At 42.1% G+C, this 18,552-nt stretch overlaps 1 protein-coding gene across 2 annotated transcripts in view; it reads left to right on the forward strand.

The window, feature by feature from the left end:
* wapl (cohesin release factor wings apart-like) overlaps positions 1–18,552 on the forward strand; it is a 148,025-nt gene that overhangs the window by 46,750 nt on the left and 82,723 nt on the right. For both annotated transcript variants that reach the window (XM_080279861.1, XM_080279860.1), the window contains one exon: positions 4,343–6,066. In XM_080279861.1, the coding sequence (XP_080135987.1) occupies positions 4,343–6,066 (1,724 nt within the window). The remainder of the gene's footprint in view (positions 1–4,342; positions 6,067–18,552) is intronic.

The raw sequence follows: 18,552 nt of genomic DNA on the forward strand, positions 1-18,552 counted from the left end.
ACATGCCCAAATTACAACCACCACTGTCATTCAAAGCCTCCAGCCAAATAGCATCCTTCATGATCCACCATTAGACATCAGCTGAGAAACTACCGTACCTTACCCAGGGAAATGAGTGGACATATCCAGATTGCATTGTGACCATTACCTTTCCCTGATACTGTATGTACCTGTATCAGTCACAAAATACAACTCACAGGCAGTCCAGTATGTCTCCATTGCAATGCAGCCTTCAGCACCTTCACATATATTGTATACCTGGTACTTCTTTCTCACAACACTGATAGTCCTTTATGATAACCTTAACAAAAGATCTCTGGGAGCATCTGGCTGAAGTAGCCAGTTTCCTGCAGTCCACCAGGTTCATGTTTAGATGATCCTGGGACAATAACAGTACCTGTAATTTGATTGTCATACTTTCTGTTTTTGTTTTTTTCCACACTTGAGGATGAGGTTAAGTAGGGTTAAAAAAACAAGGAATAAGGGCAGAAGAAGGATAACTACGGGTATCAACAGCCTGCTGAGTGAAGTGAGCCAGATGCTTATTTACACACAATTCATGCCCTTGAATTGCTGACTCCGCCTGACAAGGCTAACTGTCGGCAGATTTTTTTGGTACCATTTTTTTTTTTTTTTTTTTAATAGATGTAAGTAGCTCACCATCCACTCACTCGATATAGTGCTGCTCTGGGTGTCTGCCCTTGCCTCGCTTCCTTCCTTCCTCTTCTGTCTTTCTTTCCTTCATTCTTTCTTCTTCCATCTGCCTACGGGTGTCAGATGACCCGTCGGTCATCGTGATTGGGGTTTAGATGGCTGACAGGTGAAAAGTGATTGATGAGTGTTTGCCTCTTGTTTATTTAGGGTATGGTGTCAGTTGTTGTGATGGCAGTGTGTGAATGTGTCGTGTTGATGCTGGAGAGTGTGATGCTCTTTAGTGTTTTGTAGAGCTACAGTATAAAGATGTGGTTGCAAAGTATGGTTACCAATGATAATCACGCAAAAAATTGGTAGGACTCCTTTTCCAACTCAAATGGGATAAGGAACCAATCAATATGAATTGCCACCACATTTTTCATACCTATCTCTACTGTATACTGATGAAACACCCTAATGCACATCCATCAGATCATTCTCATCTCTGTAGGTTTGACCCAGTAAAAAATTTTCATTATTGGCCATATGTTGGTACTGTACAGCATTTTCTCCCAACACATGCTACAAACAAGGATTTTTTTTTTTTTTTTTTTTTTTTTCCTGTTAACATATTCTCTTTGCTAGTAATGGCTCCTCCCTTCTTTTGACCTTATTTATTTCTAAATCTAATTGTTTCTAATGACACAGAGTAATGTGCACCATTTCAAGGATGAATTAATTTTACATGGAGATGTAAATATTAAGAGTTACTCACCCCTCCCCACATATTTTTTTAAAGGTAGCATTCAACAATGCTTTGCACAGGCATTATAAAGCTTTACTCTGTGTTGATAATCTGACCTGGGAGTTGGAGCTAAAGGTAACATCATCGAATACTTTTTTTCTTTTTAGATATTTTTCCCAAGTTTAACAACATTTTCTTCTAGTTTAAGCATACCAAGGGGAGGTAACATTCTTTTTGTTGCATCATCCCTAGGTTTATTAGTATAATTTTTTATGGTTTTTGCTTACATAGTGTCTTGACAGGCCTAACCATTACTCATGTGGGAGACTGCATACATTAGTGGGAAGAGGGTCAGGATGATGGTACAGATTAAGTGGTATTAGAGGTAGACTGTGAGAATGCTGAGTTCGTGTGTGCGGTGTGTCAGGGAGAGCTTGTAGAGATTGCCAGGCATGAGAAAATTGATCTTACAGGTGAGTCACATCAGAGTGTGGAAGAATTTTGTTACTCAGGAGACATTATGTGTTGGAGGTGGGGCTGGAGCTAGCTCTGTGGCTAGAGAGAGGAGTGGTTGGAAGAAGTTCAGGGAGCTGTTGCCTATCCTGACATTGAGAGGTCTCTCTCTCCGTGGTAAGGAATCTTTGTATGTGGCATGTGTTAGGAGTGTAATGCTGTATGGTTGTAAGACCTGGGCAGAAAAGGAAGAGGAAGAGTTGAGAGGAAGGATGGGACTAGAGTGTATTGATGTTGTGATGAGAAGTAGATGGAAAAGGTTTGGTCATGTTAAGAGGATGGAGGATGACTGATGGGTGTGGAAGATGAGAAATGTGAATGTTGGGGGCAGGGTTGTAAGTGATAGAGTGAAAAAGATGTGGGATGATGTCCACAGAGTGTGACCTCGGTGATAAGGTACTGAATAAGGAGGCTACCAGAGATTGAGCAGCTTGGAGAGCTGTCAGTAGGTGACCAAGGCGGACACATGCAAGCATGTTGGAACCTGTATAAATAATACAAAGAAATGTACAGTATATGTGTGTGTGTGTGTGTTTTTTTTTTTTTTTTTTTTTTTTTTTTTTTTTTTGACTGCTGCAAATGTGTGATATATCCAATGTAATTATTTACAAAGCAAGTCCAGTGTTGAGAATTGGAGTTTTAAGTAGGGTTTTGGTTTTCATCAAAAGATTCCTACTACTGTAAGCCCTTGTCTTTCTTAGGGGTTGCATCACATGGACAATCCAAGAAAAGCCAATTTCCGTGAAGTTATTAAAAAGTGGATACCAGCTAAAAACCCTTTTGTAATGCCTTAAAGAATCACCAGACTTTAGAATATACATGTTCAGAGCTTGAAGTTATAAAACTGTAACACTTCTACACCCACCGCAAATTGACTTAGGAACTACATACACAGAATTGCTATGAGAGAATTGTCTGTCTTTGCTTTGCATTTCCACCCCTACCAAGTGAATTTTGGGGGCAAGAAGTAACTGGCAACTCCTCTGGTGTTGGGGTGAGGTGGCGAAACACTCAGCACGTCAGTGCTTGCCCAGAAGTGAGAGTGGGAGTACATGTTCCCGTCACTCCGAGCTTGCACCACCATTTTCGTATGCATTACTGTTTGCCCTGTTATTTTCATAGCGTCAAGTTGTTATGCCTGGAAAGTACTGCTCAAGGGATGAGAGGTTCCATATCATTGCATGGAGGCAGGATAATTTCCCTATAAACACGATTTGTGAACGTACTGGACACGCAAATTTGACCGTCTTGAAGATTCTTGCTGCAGCGCGCGGCCTGCCACCTGATGTCGTACCAGAGCACAAGCATGGCGGTGGAAAGAAGAGGACGACTTCCTGAGGTACAGATATGCTTCTGAAGAGGGAAGTAATCTTGAATCCGCGACTGACTGCAGCAGAATTGAAGAGAAAGTATCCCCAGCTGTTACAAGTTGTCTCAGTTCGAACTATCCAACTCTGCTTGCAGAAGGAGCTGGGTTTGCCAAGCCGCACCACAGCCAAGAAACTGTTTCTCACTGACTGCAGGAAGAAGCAGCGCATTCATTTTGCCAAGAAGTCTGCATACAGGACATCGGATGAATGGAAAAAAGTTATGTTTTCCGATGAAAGCACATTTCAAGTGTTCCAGGTGTGTTCTGCCAAGGTTCATCACCCTGCCTTCTGTAGTCGATATGACCCTGCTTACACGGTGCCGACTGTTAACCCACAATCAGTAATGGTTTGGGGGTATTTCTCAGGCGAAATGGGAAGGGGAGCCCTCTACTTTCTTCCTAAGAACTTGATGATGAATGATGGCTGGTAAATTCAAGTTCTGATAGATCATTAGTTAAACTTTTTTTTTATATTCATGGGTGTGACTTTTTCATGCACGATTCAGCTCCATGTCACAAGTCAAGAAAGGTGACAAAATTGCTTCAGGATAATCAAAATGAGGTCCTCAGCTGGCCTGGCAACAGTCCGGATCTAAATCTGACAGAAAACTGCTGGGCAAAGATGAAGAAAATCATGGCAGAGAACAAGACACCCAATCTGGACAACCTCAAGACTGAACTGACAAATGTTTGGTGCAAAGAAATGTCCTTAAATTACTTTTGAGATCTAAGTGATTCCGTGCCGAAACACATCCAACTGGTCCTGAAAAACAAGGGAAACATGATTTCATATTAAAGAGTGGCATTTCATGAACATTGTGATATACTATAATTTCTGTGTTTTTTAATACCTTGTGGGGGAGGTCCTAAGTCAATTTGCGTTGGCTGTAAATTGCATTGATTTGTCTTCCAGTTAAAGTTAGGATTGAATTCAGACTTGTTTAATGACCATTTGTACAGCGTGGTATAGACCCCCCCCTCCTCATTTTCTCTCTCTCTCTCTCTCTCTCTCCCTGAATGAATCCATTTTTTGTGCATGGTTGGTTTAATGACATTAACTTTTTCACTTTTTTCATTTACAGGCAAAGAAGAAAGTAGTAAAAGGTATCTGGATGACTCGCCACCGTCCAGCCTTGGGGATTCTGCCTACAGCTTTGATAGTGGAAATCCTGCAAATGGGGCTTCTCTTCAGGTAAAACCTCCTATCAAAACTTTCAGCAAGCCTCGAAAATTCTTTAAAAGCCGGGCTACAGAAGAAGTAACCGAGTCAGCAAAACCATCCACTGATAAGGTTCGGGGTAAAGGGAGTGATGGCCCACTTAACATAAAGATTCCTCCTCTATCTTCCTATGAGACACCGGATTCGAGCCAAGGCAGCCAGGAAAGTCAAATTGGTCAGGTGACTCAAGCTGGCCAAGTACCTGTTAAAGATGCTGGCAGCCTGGACTCCTCAAGAGACCGTGTGTTTGATAAACTTGTGACCAGTTCTGTACCCAAACCTAATAATTCTGAAACTGTAACCAGTTCAAGATCTGGTAGTGGTATAAAATTAAAGATCTTTAAGATGAAAAACGTGGCCTCAAGTTCTCAGGAATATTCGAGTACAGTGGAATTGCCGAGTGATGATTCGCGTGGTGGCAGTGCCTCAAATAGTGTTGCCAGTTCTCCCTCCACTAAAGATTTCAATGAGGAAAACAGGGACTCCTCAGAGGAGCTCGGTCCCTCTGGCTCCCCACAGACACAGTACAAAGGTTTACAAGTCACTTTACCCAGTATTTCATCAAGAGACAATACATTTAATTCACCAGACAGACTGCATTCTCCTGAAAGAACAGTCAATACAACCGTTGATTCTAGTTTTGAATTTGATGGTTTAATGGACCAAAGAACTGGCCTTCCCATAGATATGTGTATCGAAAATAGATTTAGTTTTTCAGGGAACAAATCAAACAATGAAAGTGCACAGTGTAGTGTCAAGGGATATTGTAATTCCAAATTCTCAAAATCAAGTGAACTGAATCAGTACATAAGTAAAAACATGGTATCTTCTTCGTCTGATATTGATACCCAACAAAGTGACTTAAGTAGTGCGTCGTGTGTTGCGCCCTTACCTGATGATTTTGATACCGACATATTTGGCATGGGATCAGGAGAATTCTCAGAACCTCCCAAAACACCACCAGTTGAACCTGAAAGGGAGGAGAGCCCGTGTGTTTCAGGAGGTGGAGATGGGGAAAGTGATAACTTTGATTTATTCAGCACAGACTTTGATGAAAATGAAATTGTTGATCGTACAAACATTGACTGTTCAGTATCGGGTGATGTTCCCATGAAAGACGAAAACTTGGATGACACACAGGATATGGATGATCTGCTCTTCAGTTCTCAGGGTTCACTTGTATCATCACAGACATCTGCAGCATCCCCTTTTGAGTCCTATAAAGCATCTCGCCCTTCCAGATTAACAGCCAAGGGCTTAAAGAAATCTGAGCAACCACCTTTGGTTAAAAAGAGAAGCATTTTCAAGAGTAGAGATGCAGATAGAGATGCAAAGAAACGAGCTACATACAAGCACAAATGGCATGACCATGAAGAGAAAGAGGATGCATCCAAGCCACCTGCACAGATACTGAAGAGTTCACAAAGTGTAACTTCTGCTGCTTCTTCATATGAAGACTTTGACTTCGATGCTGAACCGCCATTGAAGAGAGTGCAAACCTGGCCTGGACCCTCAAGCAGTGACCCAGATGATTCAGCAGAGGCACAGTCAGTGACAAGTGTCAAGTGTGCAAAGGGAGCAAAGCAGGTAAGGTAGATTAGAGTATTTTGTTAAAAATTGTTTCATTCATAGCAGTATGCACTCGAGATGCGCCAGATAGTAAATTTGCAGGATACCAAATATCGGGCGAACCATTAAGGCCATATACCAGATATCTGGCTAAATATTCAAGCCTGATACTTTAATTGTTACCTCAATCAAATTAGCAGTGAAGGTTCACAGTGATGGTGAAAGGGTGGGATCAAGGAAAGATGTATTGAACAGGGCAAGAAATGCATGTAAGGATAAGGTAGTAGCTTTGTTAAGACTATCTGTAAATTAAAAAAAAAAAAAAAAAAAAATGCTCATTTTTCAAAAGTTGCGTGAGGAACGTTACTGTGATGCTACCTTGTCTTGTATAAGTAATTTCAATAAGTCTGTGATTTGACTGGTTCAGTCAAGGAGCACTTCATATCACTAATATGTCAGTGGCTAAGAATCATAACCATACCCAGCAAATTTGATCATCATCATCATCATCATCATCAAGACCTCTCTTTCCACCCTAAGGCTGGGTGAGTAGCAACAGTGTCCAGAGAGCCAAAGTTTGCCCAGTTGAATGGGCCATGCCTCTGTTCACTCACCAGCCAAGTCTTCGAAATCCTGGGTTCATCTGATGGGCCAAAAATACTTTGTGCATCATATTCTGTAGCTTCATATATACTTATCTGATGGAGCCAATCAGATTTTTTTTTTTTTTTTTTTTTTTTTACACAACAGGAAGGAAGAACAAGTGAATAAAAAAAAAAAAAATAATCCATAAACCAAATTACTGGCATCCTCAGTTCATAAAATATCTGCCATTGGACCTGAACAGCTGTAGGTTGAAATATGAGGGGAAGCAACTCCGGGGAAGCGAGTTCGAGAGAGATGCAGTTTGGGGAATAAAAGAATTCTGATAGGCAGAAGTTCTACAATATGGCTTTGTGACATTCTAGTCATGAGGGCTGTCAGATGCCCGTGTAGCACGAGGGAAGGCATGGAGAGGTGGCACAATGGACGCAACTTTGTGTGAGCATTTCCTATAAATGTATCTGTAAAACAATGAAAGGGTGGCAACATTCCTTCCTACTTGTAGGGGAGGTAGTTTACTTATAATAGCTGTGCTATTAATAATTCCAACAGCTTTTTCCTGAATTTTGTCTAGTTTTAGTGCAACCTCTCCACATCATGTCATGTTGAAAAGGGGTGCCAAATCTCTGATCATGCACTTCTTTGCACAAAATTAATCCAGCCAGCTCGAACTCTTGTCATTCCTGATCCTCACCAACTTCCATACCGCTTTTCCTCACACACTCATCCACCATATCCCTCCACCTACTTTTTGGCCTACCTTGCCTCCTCCGTCCTTCAAATTCACTCAGGTGTACTCTTTTCACTACTCTGTTGTCAGCCATTCTCTCGACATGACCATACCATCTCAGTATATTCTCTTTGATCCTGATGTCCACAAACTTCATCACTTCGCATCGTTCACGAATCACATTATTCCGTATCCTGTCGACTCTCTTTACTCCTCATACATTCCTCAGCAGTCCCATCTCTGCTGCTCTTACTCTTGATTTTTCATTTTCATTCCATACCCTAGTCTCACATCTGTATGTTAAAGTTGGCACTAATACTTCTTTGTGTAAGCCTCATGCAGCTGCAACATTCAAGCCTCTATTTTATATCAAGGCCTTCAGAGCATCAGCTACTTTCCCTCCTTTTGTCACTCTAGCTTCCACTTCTTTTGCACATTTTCCTCTCTTTTTTGTCACTGTGCCCAGGTATTTTAACTCTCTCACCAATTTAAGTCTCTCTCCATTCACTGTAACATTACACTGCAAGTCACCTGCTCTCTCAGTAACCACCATTTTACTCTTTTCTTCACTTACTCTCAAGTAAGATGCTCACAGACATCTATAAAACTCTGCACTAGTCTACCAAGCTCTTGTTCAGTATTTGCAGGTAGCACTGCATCATCAGCATACAACAAATTTGAGATATTCCATCCATCACCATTCATTACCAGCACCATCCCTCTCTCCATTACTAATGTTTTTACTTCTCTCATCACCCTATACATACATCAGTCACACTGCAAATATCCTCTGCCACTCCAAAAGTCACCCTGTTCGTCAATTACTACAACATCTGATATCTCTCATACCTTCTCTGTAGTAATTCTTCCATAGCTATACCTTCCCTACAACACTCAGTAGATTTATGCCACAGTATTTCTTGCACTCACGTCGCTTACCTTTATTTTTGTACAGGGGTACAATCACAGCCTTTTTCCACTCTGCTGGCACAGTTTCACTCACCCATGCCTTCTTACATATCTCCAACAAGCACTTTATTCCGCTTTCTCCACTGCTCTTAATCATCTCTACATACACTTCATCAGCCCCAGCTGCTTTCCCATTTATAGCTGCTTCACAGCATTCTTCACCTCGCACAGTTTCACTTATCTATGCCCTTTTACAGGTCTCCAACAAGCACTTCATTCTGCTCTCTCCACTACACCTAATCATCTCTGCATACACCTCATCAGTCATAGGTGCTTTCCCATTTTTGAGGTGCTTCACAACATTCTTCACCTCTGGAAGTGTCACATTTCCTGGCACTGCATTCCTTCTCTGTCCCCCCCCAAAAAAAAAATCATGTTAACAGTCGCTGTGCTCTCTCCATTCCCATGCATCAGGCTTTCAAAATATTCTTTCCATCTGACATTTACTTCATCTCCATGGGTTAATAATTTACCACTTACATCCTTCACACTTTTTTTTTTTTTTTTTCTCTCCAGAGTAACTTCCTATTTTTAGAGTAATTTGCATTCAATTTTCTTCCTAGATCATCATTTACCTCCTTCTTTTTCCTCTTCACTAGTCTCTTTATGTGCTTCTTGCTCTCAACATATTCAGTTCATATTTCAACTGAACCCCTCTCCTGTATCCACTCTGGTCACTTCTTCCCTTTTTCCTTCACTGCTCTCTTAACATCTTCGTCTCACCAGCCCGTACCTTTCTTCTTTGTTGTTACTCATGCCACACCACACACTGCTTTAGCATTCCTAACTAAGCAATCCTTTTATGTATTCCACAAGCTGTCCAGGTCCATTTCATTCCCATTCACTGATTCTAACTCCTCCCCTACTTTAGTCCTGTATTCATCTGCCATTTCTTTTATATTTCTTTGCTCAGTGGCAGTATCATAACCAATGAGGTGTTGCCTAAGTGATGTATTTGCTGCTGGTAAGGAGCTCAGGTTGGGAACAGTTGTAAAATATCATCTCAGCACTTTTGCGGTACCTCAGTTTGAGTTACCTTTCCCAGAAAGGTAGTCAAGTCGTACCCCACTTGCTCATGGTGATCACTGACACCCTGTTTTTAAATTTCTGTTCTTTGTGTATTTTCGTTTTTCTTTTTTTCCCCTAAATTAGAGTGACACAAATGGACGCGGTGCTACCCGGGTTTATCTCAAGTAATTTTGTATATACTTTTTGCTATTTTTTTTTTTTTTTTTTTTTCCCAGCCATGAGCAAACAACACCAGTTACCTTGCTGCAGTTGCAAAAAATGCACTGGCACTGAAGTGTACCTACTGCAGCGAGTGGGTTCATGTGGCCTGTGAAAATATGTATGCTAATGATTATCCACTTATGAAGAAGAGCCACCAGCTAGGCTTTCGCTGGCTGTGTAGCCAGTTGCACCAGGAGATGAGGTCTTGGCTGGTGGATGAAGTTTTGTCACTAAGAAGGAGCTAGAAGATTAAGTTATTGGGCCGATCTTTCAGGCTATCGAAGATGTTTCAAACAGACTGGAGGCGCTAGAGACAAGATCTCATCACCCATGGCTGTTACCCAAGACCAGACCAAGTCATTTGCGGATGCATTTCGCAGGTCTCTTGTGGGGGGAGGAAGTATCTGCCTGGGGGCGTGGTTGAGATCAGTGCTCATGACCAGAAAAAAGCCATTTGTAGTTAACAGGTACAGTACTGATTGTAAAACCAAAGAGCAGTGCTGACGCTCTGACAAGTCAAATGGGACCAGAAGACATCAGAGGTGTACTTGACTCGGTACCAGTTGAGAGCAGCCTTAAGACCAAGGGTGGTGGACTAGTAATGAAGTTTCCGTTAGCCCAGGCCAAAGGTGAAGCAGCTGAGTGATTATTTTGGCACTGACGGCACTTTTTGCACATCAGAGCCAAAGAAAATGCTGGCAAAAATGACCATGACGGTCCTTCCCTCTTTCTTGGCCGACTCTGATGTCATCCCATACATTCTGAGAAAAAACAATAAAATTAAGATGCTCGTTGATTGAGGTTGTACCCTCAACCTTCTCTTCACAAGAACACAAAATGACACTAAACCTGCTGTCTTGAAGATGTCGCCAGAGGTGAGATCCTCCATTGTAGAACAGGGCATCTATATCTCGTGTGGATCTTACAAGCTGCCGCGCTTTCAACAGATTCAGGGTTACACAGTGTCATTACTGTCAGGGCTGTGGTCATACATCTGAGAGGTGTTCTAGACAAAATGATGAACCTAAATGTGTTTTTTGTGCTGTAGCCCATAAATCTAAAGATTGTTTTATTTTGTTTCGTTTCTGAAGTCTCCAACATGCTTGCATGTGTCGGCCTTGGTCACCTATTGGCGGCTTTCCATACTGCCCAATCTGTGGCAGCCTCCTTGTTCAGTCCCTTAACCCTGAGGTCACACTTAATGACTTCGTCCCACGTCTTTCTCGTTCTACCCCATGCAACTCCACCCCTAAAATTAATGCTTCTCACTTTCTGTACCCAATTATCATCCCTCATCCTCTCCATATGCCCAAACCATCACAATCTACCTCTCCTCATCACAACACCAGTACACTCCAGTCCTATCCTACCTCTCAACTCATTCATTGTAAACCCAACCCCCCCAGGCCTTGCATGCAGGGATGCACTGCACATCCACCTAATATTGTCATTTCTGTACGTTTGAGTCTGCGAATATCCTCTTCCTTTACTGCCCAGGTCTCACTACCATACAGTATTACACATCTAACATGTACTGCATACAAAGATCTCTTAACACGTAGGGAGAGTCCTGTCAATGTCATGAGAGGCAACAGCTTCCTGAACTTCTTCCAACCACTTCTTACCTTAGCCACAGAGCTAGCTCCAGCCCCACGTCCAGCACATAACGTCTCCCAAATAACAAAACTCTTTCTTTCTACACACTCAAGAGACTCACCATCAAGTTCAATCCTTTCACGCCTGACAATTTCCACCTGCTCTCCCTGACACGCCACATGCAATAAATCAGCATTATCTCGCAGTCTACCTCTAATAGTAACAGAAATTCTCCCAAATTCTTCAACATCTCTTCCTTAAGACATCAAGAAGCTAATTTTAATTCACAGTTGGCTGCCTATTTTGCATCAAGTTGAGACTGTCCAATTATGATTTCTCATAGGAATAGATTGATTGAAAACACCAATTATGACCATTCAAAAAACTGACTGCATCAATGGTTTCCAACCTTTTCTAATTCTGCCCCCCCCCCCCACTGCATGACGCGTTCCTTGCGTCCCCCTTCCTCAAATACTGTATTTTACTGGCATAGTTGGCACATGTCAATAAATATCATAGATTCTTAATCTTTGGAATTGTTTATATATTCAGATAACTAGATTTCTTATTCATATCTGAAATATTTTCTCCATATTTAGAATTTACTGAATTCCATCATAATTCTTAATTTTCAAATATAATTACCCTCTTTATCAAGCCTTCGTGCCCCCCCCCAGGCAGCCCTTCATGCCCCCTCTAGTGGGGCATGCCTCACAGGTTGGAAACCACTGGACTATGTCCCTCTTGAACCAGTTAAGGATGGGCCTTTTAAATATTCATTCCATCCGCAATAAGATAGACCATATTAATGAAACTGTAAATCAGCGTGATTTTCAGATTTTGTGCAGCATTTCTGCTATATAGGAGATGTATTGGACTGTGAAGCAGGGGTGGAGAGATCAGTTAGAACAAGAATGGTGTCAGCATAGTTAAAGTGGAAGGAAATAGCTAGCCTACTGGTCAACAGACACATACGACTGAGACACAGAAGTAAAATATATGAGACCTGCATTAGACCAGTATTTGTATATGATACTGAAACATGGGTTTTTACAGATAGACTGATGAATGTTCTGAGGAGTACTGATCATAGAATTTTAAGATACTTGGCAGGAGTGAGATGGGAGGACTGAGTTTTGAATGAGGAGGTAGCCAGAAGATGAGGGGTGAAGGATCTTAATATCATCTTGAGGAAGAGGCAGCTTGGATGGTTTGGACACGTGAGGAGGGGAGCTGTGTGAGAATATCATAGGAGCTGGAGGTGGTTGGATGTCGACCGCCAGGAAGGCCTAAGAAGACCTGGAAAAGTGTTGTAACGTAAGATTTGGAAAGACTGGGTATTGGAGAAGATTTAATCCAGGATAGGAAGCAGTGGAGAAAAGCCATCGCACGTCCAACCCCAGTTTGAATATAGGAACAGAAGGGCGATAAACTAAGATGATGATGATGCCTGACTGTAATTGTAATTGTGAAAATAATGTATATGTGTGTCAAGCGCTAGTGAATTCCCAGTGGCAGACCTGGCACTTTAGACAGGAAAGGCCATATTATTGTTGTTATTATTACTCAGATTCACTCTCATCTTAAATGTCAGGACCAACTTGCCTAGCCCCAGGCTCCTATGCTCCTCATGGGGCAACATAGGATTGGATGATGGATGGATTACTCAGATTATCGACTGTCAGTCTCTGTCCACGACTGCTCCTCTCTCTCTCTTGGTCCACCTCACTCCTCTCAGTTTGATCCAGCATACCACAGTCATATGATCTAACAAACTTCCAGATCGTCCTCTCACTGCCCTCATATCAGCAACACTTCCCAACATCGATTTCTCTATGAGCACTTAATCAATCAGGCTCCTATCAACACGATCTTCATTCTTTCAGTACCATGTATATTTATGTGCATCTTTGTGTTTGAAGTAAGAGTTACCAATGCACAACCTCCTTTCCTGACACGTGTCCTTCAGACGCTTCCCATTATCATTCTTTCCTGGTACTCCATTATTATGCAGTACTGGTATATCATTCACAGGACCAGTACCTACTCTGCCATTAATGTTGCCCTTTATAAACACTACTACTTCTGGGCATTTCTCCTAGTACTTCATTCGGCTTATCCAAAAATCTATCTTTCTCTGTTTCATTCCTGTCGTCAAATGGTGCATATGCTACAATCACTGCCACTTTCACTGTCTCAAACTTGAACTTAACATGCACATATTTTGATCCGACATATTTGTAGTCTGTCATTCCACTCTGCCGCACTTCATTCTTCAACAAAGCAACTCCTTCCTTGCATCTTCCCTGCCCATTGATGCCCGACCTTACACATTTTACACTCTTCCTTACACATTTTACACCTCCCACTCCTCCACTTCACACCCTTTCATCTTTGTTTCACACAGTGCCATCATGGCATATCTCGCACTCTTAACACATTCGCTACTTCCACCCTCTTGCTCTCCTCATTCACACCTCTCACATTCCACATGGCCTTGCCAGTCTGCCCATTTGGTTGGGGCCCTGGGCCGTATTGGGTCCTCAGAGGCTCTCCGAAATGTCTGCCTTGATTTAGTGATTATAGATAGGAGACTTTGGGGGACACTGAACTTGGCCAAAAACCCTGGTTATATGGTTACCACCCAGCTTAGTAAGTGGTTTCCTGGGTACAGAAAAACCATTTGGCTTGTCACTCAGTGTAGAGACCAAAAGACTACATGAAATGAGTGGATGACAGGTGCTCCACCTACCACATTGGATGCCCCCACCTACCACATCTGATCACTCCTAATAATTGTTGTGCTGTTAGGAAAGTATGACCATCAGACTTGTTAGCGGAAAAGTGAGAAACGTTACGTGTGCAGTTTTTATTGAAATATGGTTATACAATAAACTCTTATTGCGATTACAGCAATTGTAAGTATCACAGACATAAACAAAATGTGTACTGATATGAAATTTACATAATAAACTAACCAGAAAGTGGTTGATGGGGTGCCCACTATCCACTCACTCAAGGTAGTGCTGCTATCAGGTGCCTGCCCTTTTGTTTCTTCATTCTTTCCATCCTTCCTCATCTGTCTTTCTTTCCTTCATTCTTTCCTCTTACTTCTGTCTATGGGTGACTACACTGAGTGACAAGCCAAATGGTTTCTTGTACACCAGGAAACCGTTTACAATGCTGTGTGTTAACCATGTAAACAGATTATGGCGCCTGGTGGTTTAGTGAGCAATTAAAGTGCTCCAGTCGGACTGAGCCGATGCAGATTTATATTCAAGGGGTGGTTGGGGTTTATTGCTCACATAATGTCACTCAGGGATGAGTGAGGCTGGTCACCTTCATCTTAAATGTCGGGACCAACTTGCCTTGCTTGAGGCCCCTGTGGTCCTCATGGGGCAACACTGGATTAGATGATGAATTAACTAATCAGAAGACAATGCTTATATACGTGATGATGATGATGGGAGGCATTATACTTCATCTTAGCTCAGAGATAGGTGCTTCATCACTAATCCATTCATAGCGGTTTTACGAACAAACCTATAAACTAGTCACAATGCCCAAAGAATAGTTAATGTTTCATTACTTAACACAGTGAATTTGGTGTAGTTTAACCTCCTCATAAGAGAGAAAAAAGTCCACAGTTGGAGCACGTGTAGTATGAAGCTGAAGTGGTCATCATCTTCTTTGTTTACAAACAGAGGAGCTCACCGACCGCCAAGGGAATTTGCATGGGCGTTTCAAATCTTGCCATGCTGCTGCACCATATTTATTTTATGCTCGTGATTCGTGTTTTTTTTAGTTCTGGCACCTTGCCATGTCATAGAAAACCACGGCATGGAAGTCCGCACCATAGGCAACTTGACTGTATATACAGTTATCCCTCCAAGATCTGACGTAATAGAGCCAAAGGCATGTCCAGGATTTGGTTTTGTCCAAGACTTGGGAAAAATGCCCCGGACAGATACTTATAGACCCCAACCCAGCCTGACTTTGAAAGCCACCTAAATAACTCCCTGCTGGACATACACAGCACCTATTTTAGACCATAGGCACACAAATAAGGGGCAGAAACCATGAAATAAATGAAAAAGAACCAGAGAATGAGAAATTAGAAGTGAGTATGGAAAATATTTAGCAGTGTACAGGGTACTTACAACTCGTCCATGGCCGTCAACAAGATTAACCCACCTCCTCTGTGGCTCTGACAGTGGTGAAGGTGCACTTGAAGCATGTACAGTAATCCAGTGTTGTGCTGCACTTAATCCTTTGCACTGTGAATTATATTTGTTTAACATTGCACATTATGTTCTTACTTGCACCACTCCAGTTGCAACATGCCAGTGTTGCACTCTGCACTTAAACGTTTGCACTCTTAATTCTGATTTCTTAACACTGCACAACACTGTAAATTCCCATGTGGTCCAGTGGCGAGGTATTGCGGTTTATTCACTGTTTATTCACAAAAACGAGCACGTTGGCAGCCATGGCGATGAGCATGCAGTCTCGATGGGGTAGGCAGGAACTGGGGATGATACAGGGGTGCTCTAGTGGATGTCAGAGGAACTAGCGCCAAAACACAGCTGTTCGTCACCGCATGGCAGATTTAAAGTAGTGATGCATGTGTGTCGGCTTTTTTTGGGGGGGGGGGGTCCAAGGACCTGAGCCCAAAATGTCCAGGACTTGGGTGTCCGGGTCTTAAAGGGATTACTTGTATAGTCACTACTTGTTTTACGTTGATTCGGTTTATGATAATTTGCTACAACAATAACAGAAAAGTTCCACCCAAAATCCAATTTCCGATGAATTTCCCGCTATAACGATATTGCCCTAGGAAAATTTCGTACGAAGCGCCAGGCACACGCAAGATGACAGTCGCTTGTCTTAGGCAAGGTGGCAGCCCCAGCGTGCAGAACATTGTTTTGGTTCAGTTGCAGTCCCCGCTATCCCTTCAAAGCCCTGTCTTTTCCACTCGTTCATGTGCCCTCCCTCCCCCCACTATCGTCACCTCTCAACCAGGTATCATGCTACAGTAGGCCTATACATTGTGTAGCACCAGGCCAGTGTTACGCAAGTGTGATTGTTGTGTTGTTGCAACGATTTACTGTACGTGAGTAACACCGCCTGTATTGGTGTGATAGTGTTTGTTTTGGTCTTGGAGACGACTTGAACCGACACAGGAAGTGATTAAGGTGGGTCATCATTTTTATTTCAGTCTTGGGTAGGTGACTTTGGGAAGCTGAGTTGACATAACCCTCCTTTTATAACTTGTTTCAATCTCCCAGTTTACGATGACATCAGTATATGATAAGGTATGACCTGATGTAACCCCATTGTAAAAGCAAGTAGTGACTGTAATATATATATATACTGCATATATATATATGTACTGTATATATACATATGGAGCTTCTGTGGTAGTGTGTGCATCTCGCACGCTGGTGGATGCGGGTTTGCCTCCCGCCAGAGTTGTAAAAACTTTGAGAAGCATTCACTGAGCCACTGACTGCTTTGGTGGACATAAGGAGTGCTGTGGTTGAACCAGTGTTGCATACTAGTATGCTTGCACCCAGTCGGCTGAAGGTGGGCCGATTACGCTTGATTCACTGACTACACACACACACATCCAAAGCCACTATAACATTACAGTTACACTCACAAGAACTTCTCACGCTACATACAGTCTCTACCAGACAGCCTAAGCCGCTGGGTAGAGATACATTGGCTGTATCGTCCCTGCTTCAGTAGGGATACACCAGTCTTGCAGTGGACCTCAACGGCTGCTGCTGATTTTTTTTTTTTTTTTTTAACAGAACATAGGAAGGAAATACAAGTGAATAAAAAAAATCATCCATACACCTGGTTACTGGTGTCCTCTGTTCATAGAATATCTTTAACAGTTAGACTTGAACAGCTGTAGGTTGAAGTTTGGAGGGAAACAACTCTGGGGAAGTGAGTTCCAAAGAGATGCAGTACGGGGAATGAAAGAATTCTGATAGGCAGAAGTTAGGCAATATGGCTGAGTGACATTCCAGTCATGAGCACTACTAGATGCCCATGTAGCACGAGGGAAGACATGGAGAGGTGGCACCATGGACGCAACTTCGTCTGAGCATTTGCCATAAAAATATTTGTAAAATATGCAAGGGAGGCAACATTCCTTCCTACTTGTAGGGGAGGTAGTTTATTTGTAATGGCAGGGTTGTTAATAATTGTAACGGCCTTGTTCTGAATTTTGTGTAGTTGTTTTAATGCAACCTCTCTACATCCATTCCACAAGGGTGAGCAATATTCAAGCTGGGAGCACACATGACTCTTATAAATTACAGCTAACTGCTCGTCAGTAAAGAAGTTATGTACTCTGTATATTAATCCAAGTTTCTTTGAGGCAGTTTTAGCAAGCGACCTAACTTGAGAGGTCCAGCTGAGGGCATTGTTAAGTGAGATGTCGAGAATTTCAATGTACTTTTGGAGGTGGGAATATTAGTGGTACTGAAGGTAATATACGAATCTGGCAATATCTGTCTATTAGTAAATTGTATATATTTAGTTTTACTGGCATTAAATGAGACAAGGTTGTTTGGTCCCCATGCACTGATTGTAGATAGATCTTGATTTATGGAGATGGCTGGACTGAGTTGAGAGGTGGAGATATTAGACTTTGTAAATGGGTGTCTGAGTGTGAATGAACTATGTAGTGTTGAGTCATCTGCTTATGAGTGGATGGGATTGTGGGTGACAGATAAGAGATCATTAATATAACCAGAAACAATGTTGGGGCTAGAACTGATCCCTGTGGCACACCGGCATTAATTGAGTGGAAATTGGAATATACATCATCTACTTTTACTCTTCTTTTCCTGTCACTGAGACACGAGGATATCAAAGGAACAAAAGACGTAAGTCCATAGCAAGGGAGCTTGGACAGCAGGGAACGGTGCCATACTCTATCGAAAGCTTTAGAGATATCAAGGGCTACTGCATGAATTTCTCCATGTAGGTCAATTGATTGATGGATGGTATGAGTTAGAAGATTGATTATGTCAATGGTGGATCTTTCGTGGCAAAAACCATATTGTCTATCACTAATTAAGTTGTTGGATTCAAGATGTTTAACAGTGTGATTATTAATTAAAGTTTTAAATACCTTACCAAGGGAATAAGTGACTGCTATTGGTCTGTAATCAGAGGGGGTCAGAGGAACATCCTTTCTTCAGAATTGGGTGGATATTGGCTTCTATCCATGAATTTGGGAATGAAGAAGTATTTATGCAAAGTCTGAATAATTTAGCTAGATCAGAGGGAAGTTCAGGGGAACACTTTTTCAAAACAACTGGCGGAATTCCATCTGGGCCTGGAGCTTTGTTGGTGGG

This window comes from Coenobita brevimanus, chromosome 80, assembly GCF_032717465.1.
Source record: "Coenobita brevimanus isolate Jiangsu-jjx chromosome 80, ASM3271746v2, whole genome shotgun sequence".
Classification (NCBI taxonomy): Eukaryota; Metazoa; Arthropoda; class Malacostraca; order Decapoda; family Coenobitidae; genus Coenobita; species Coenobita brevimanus.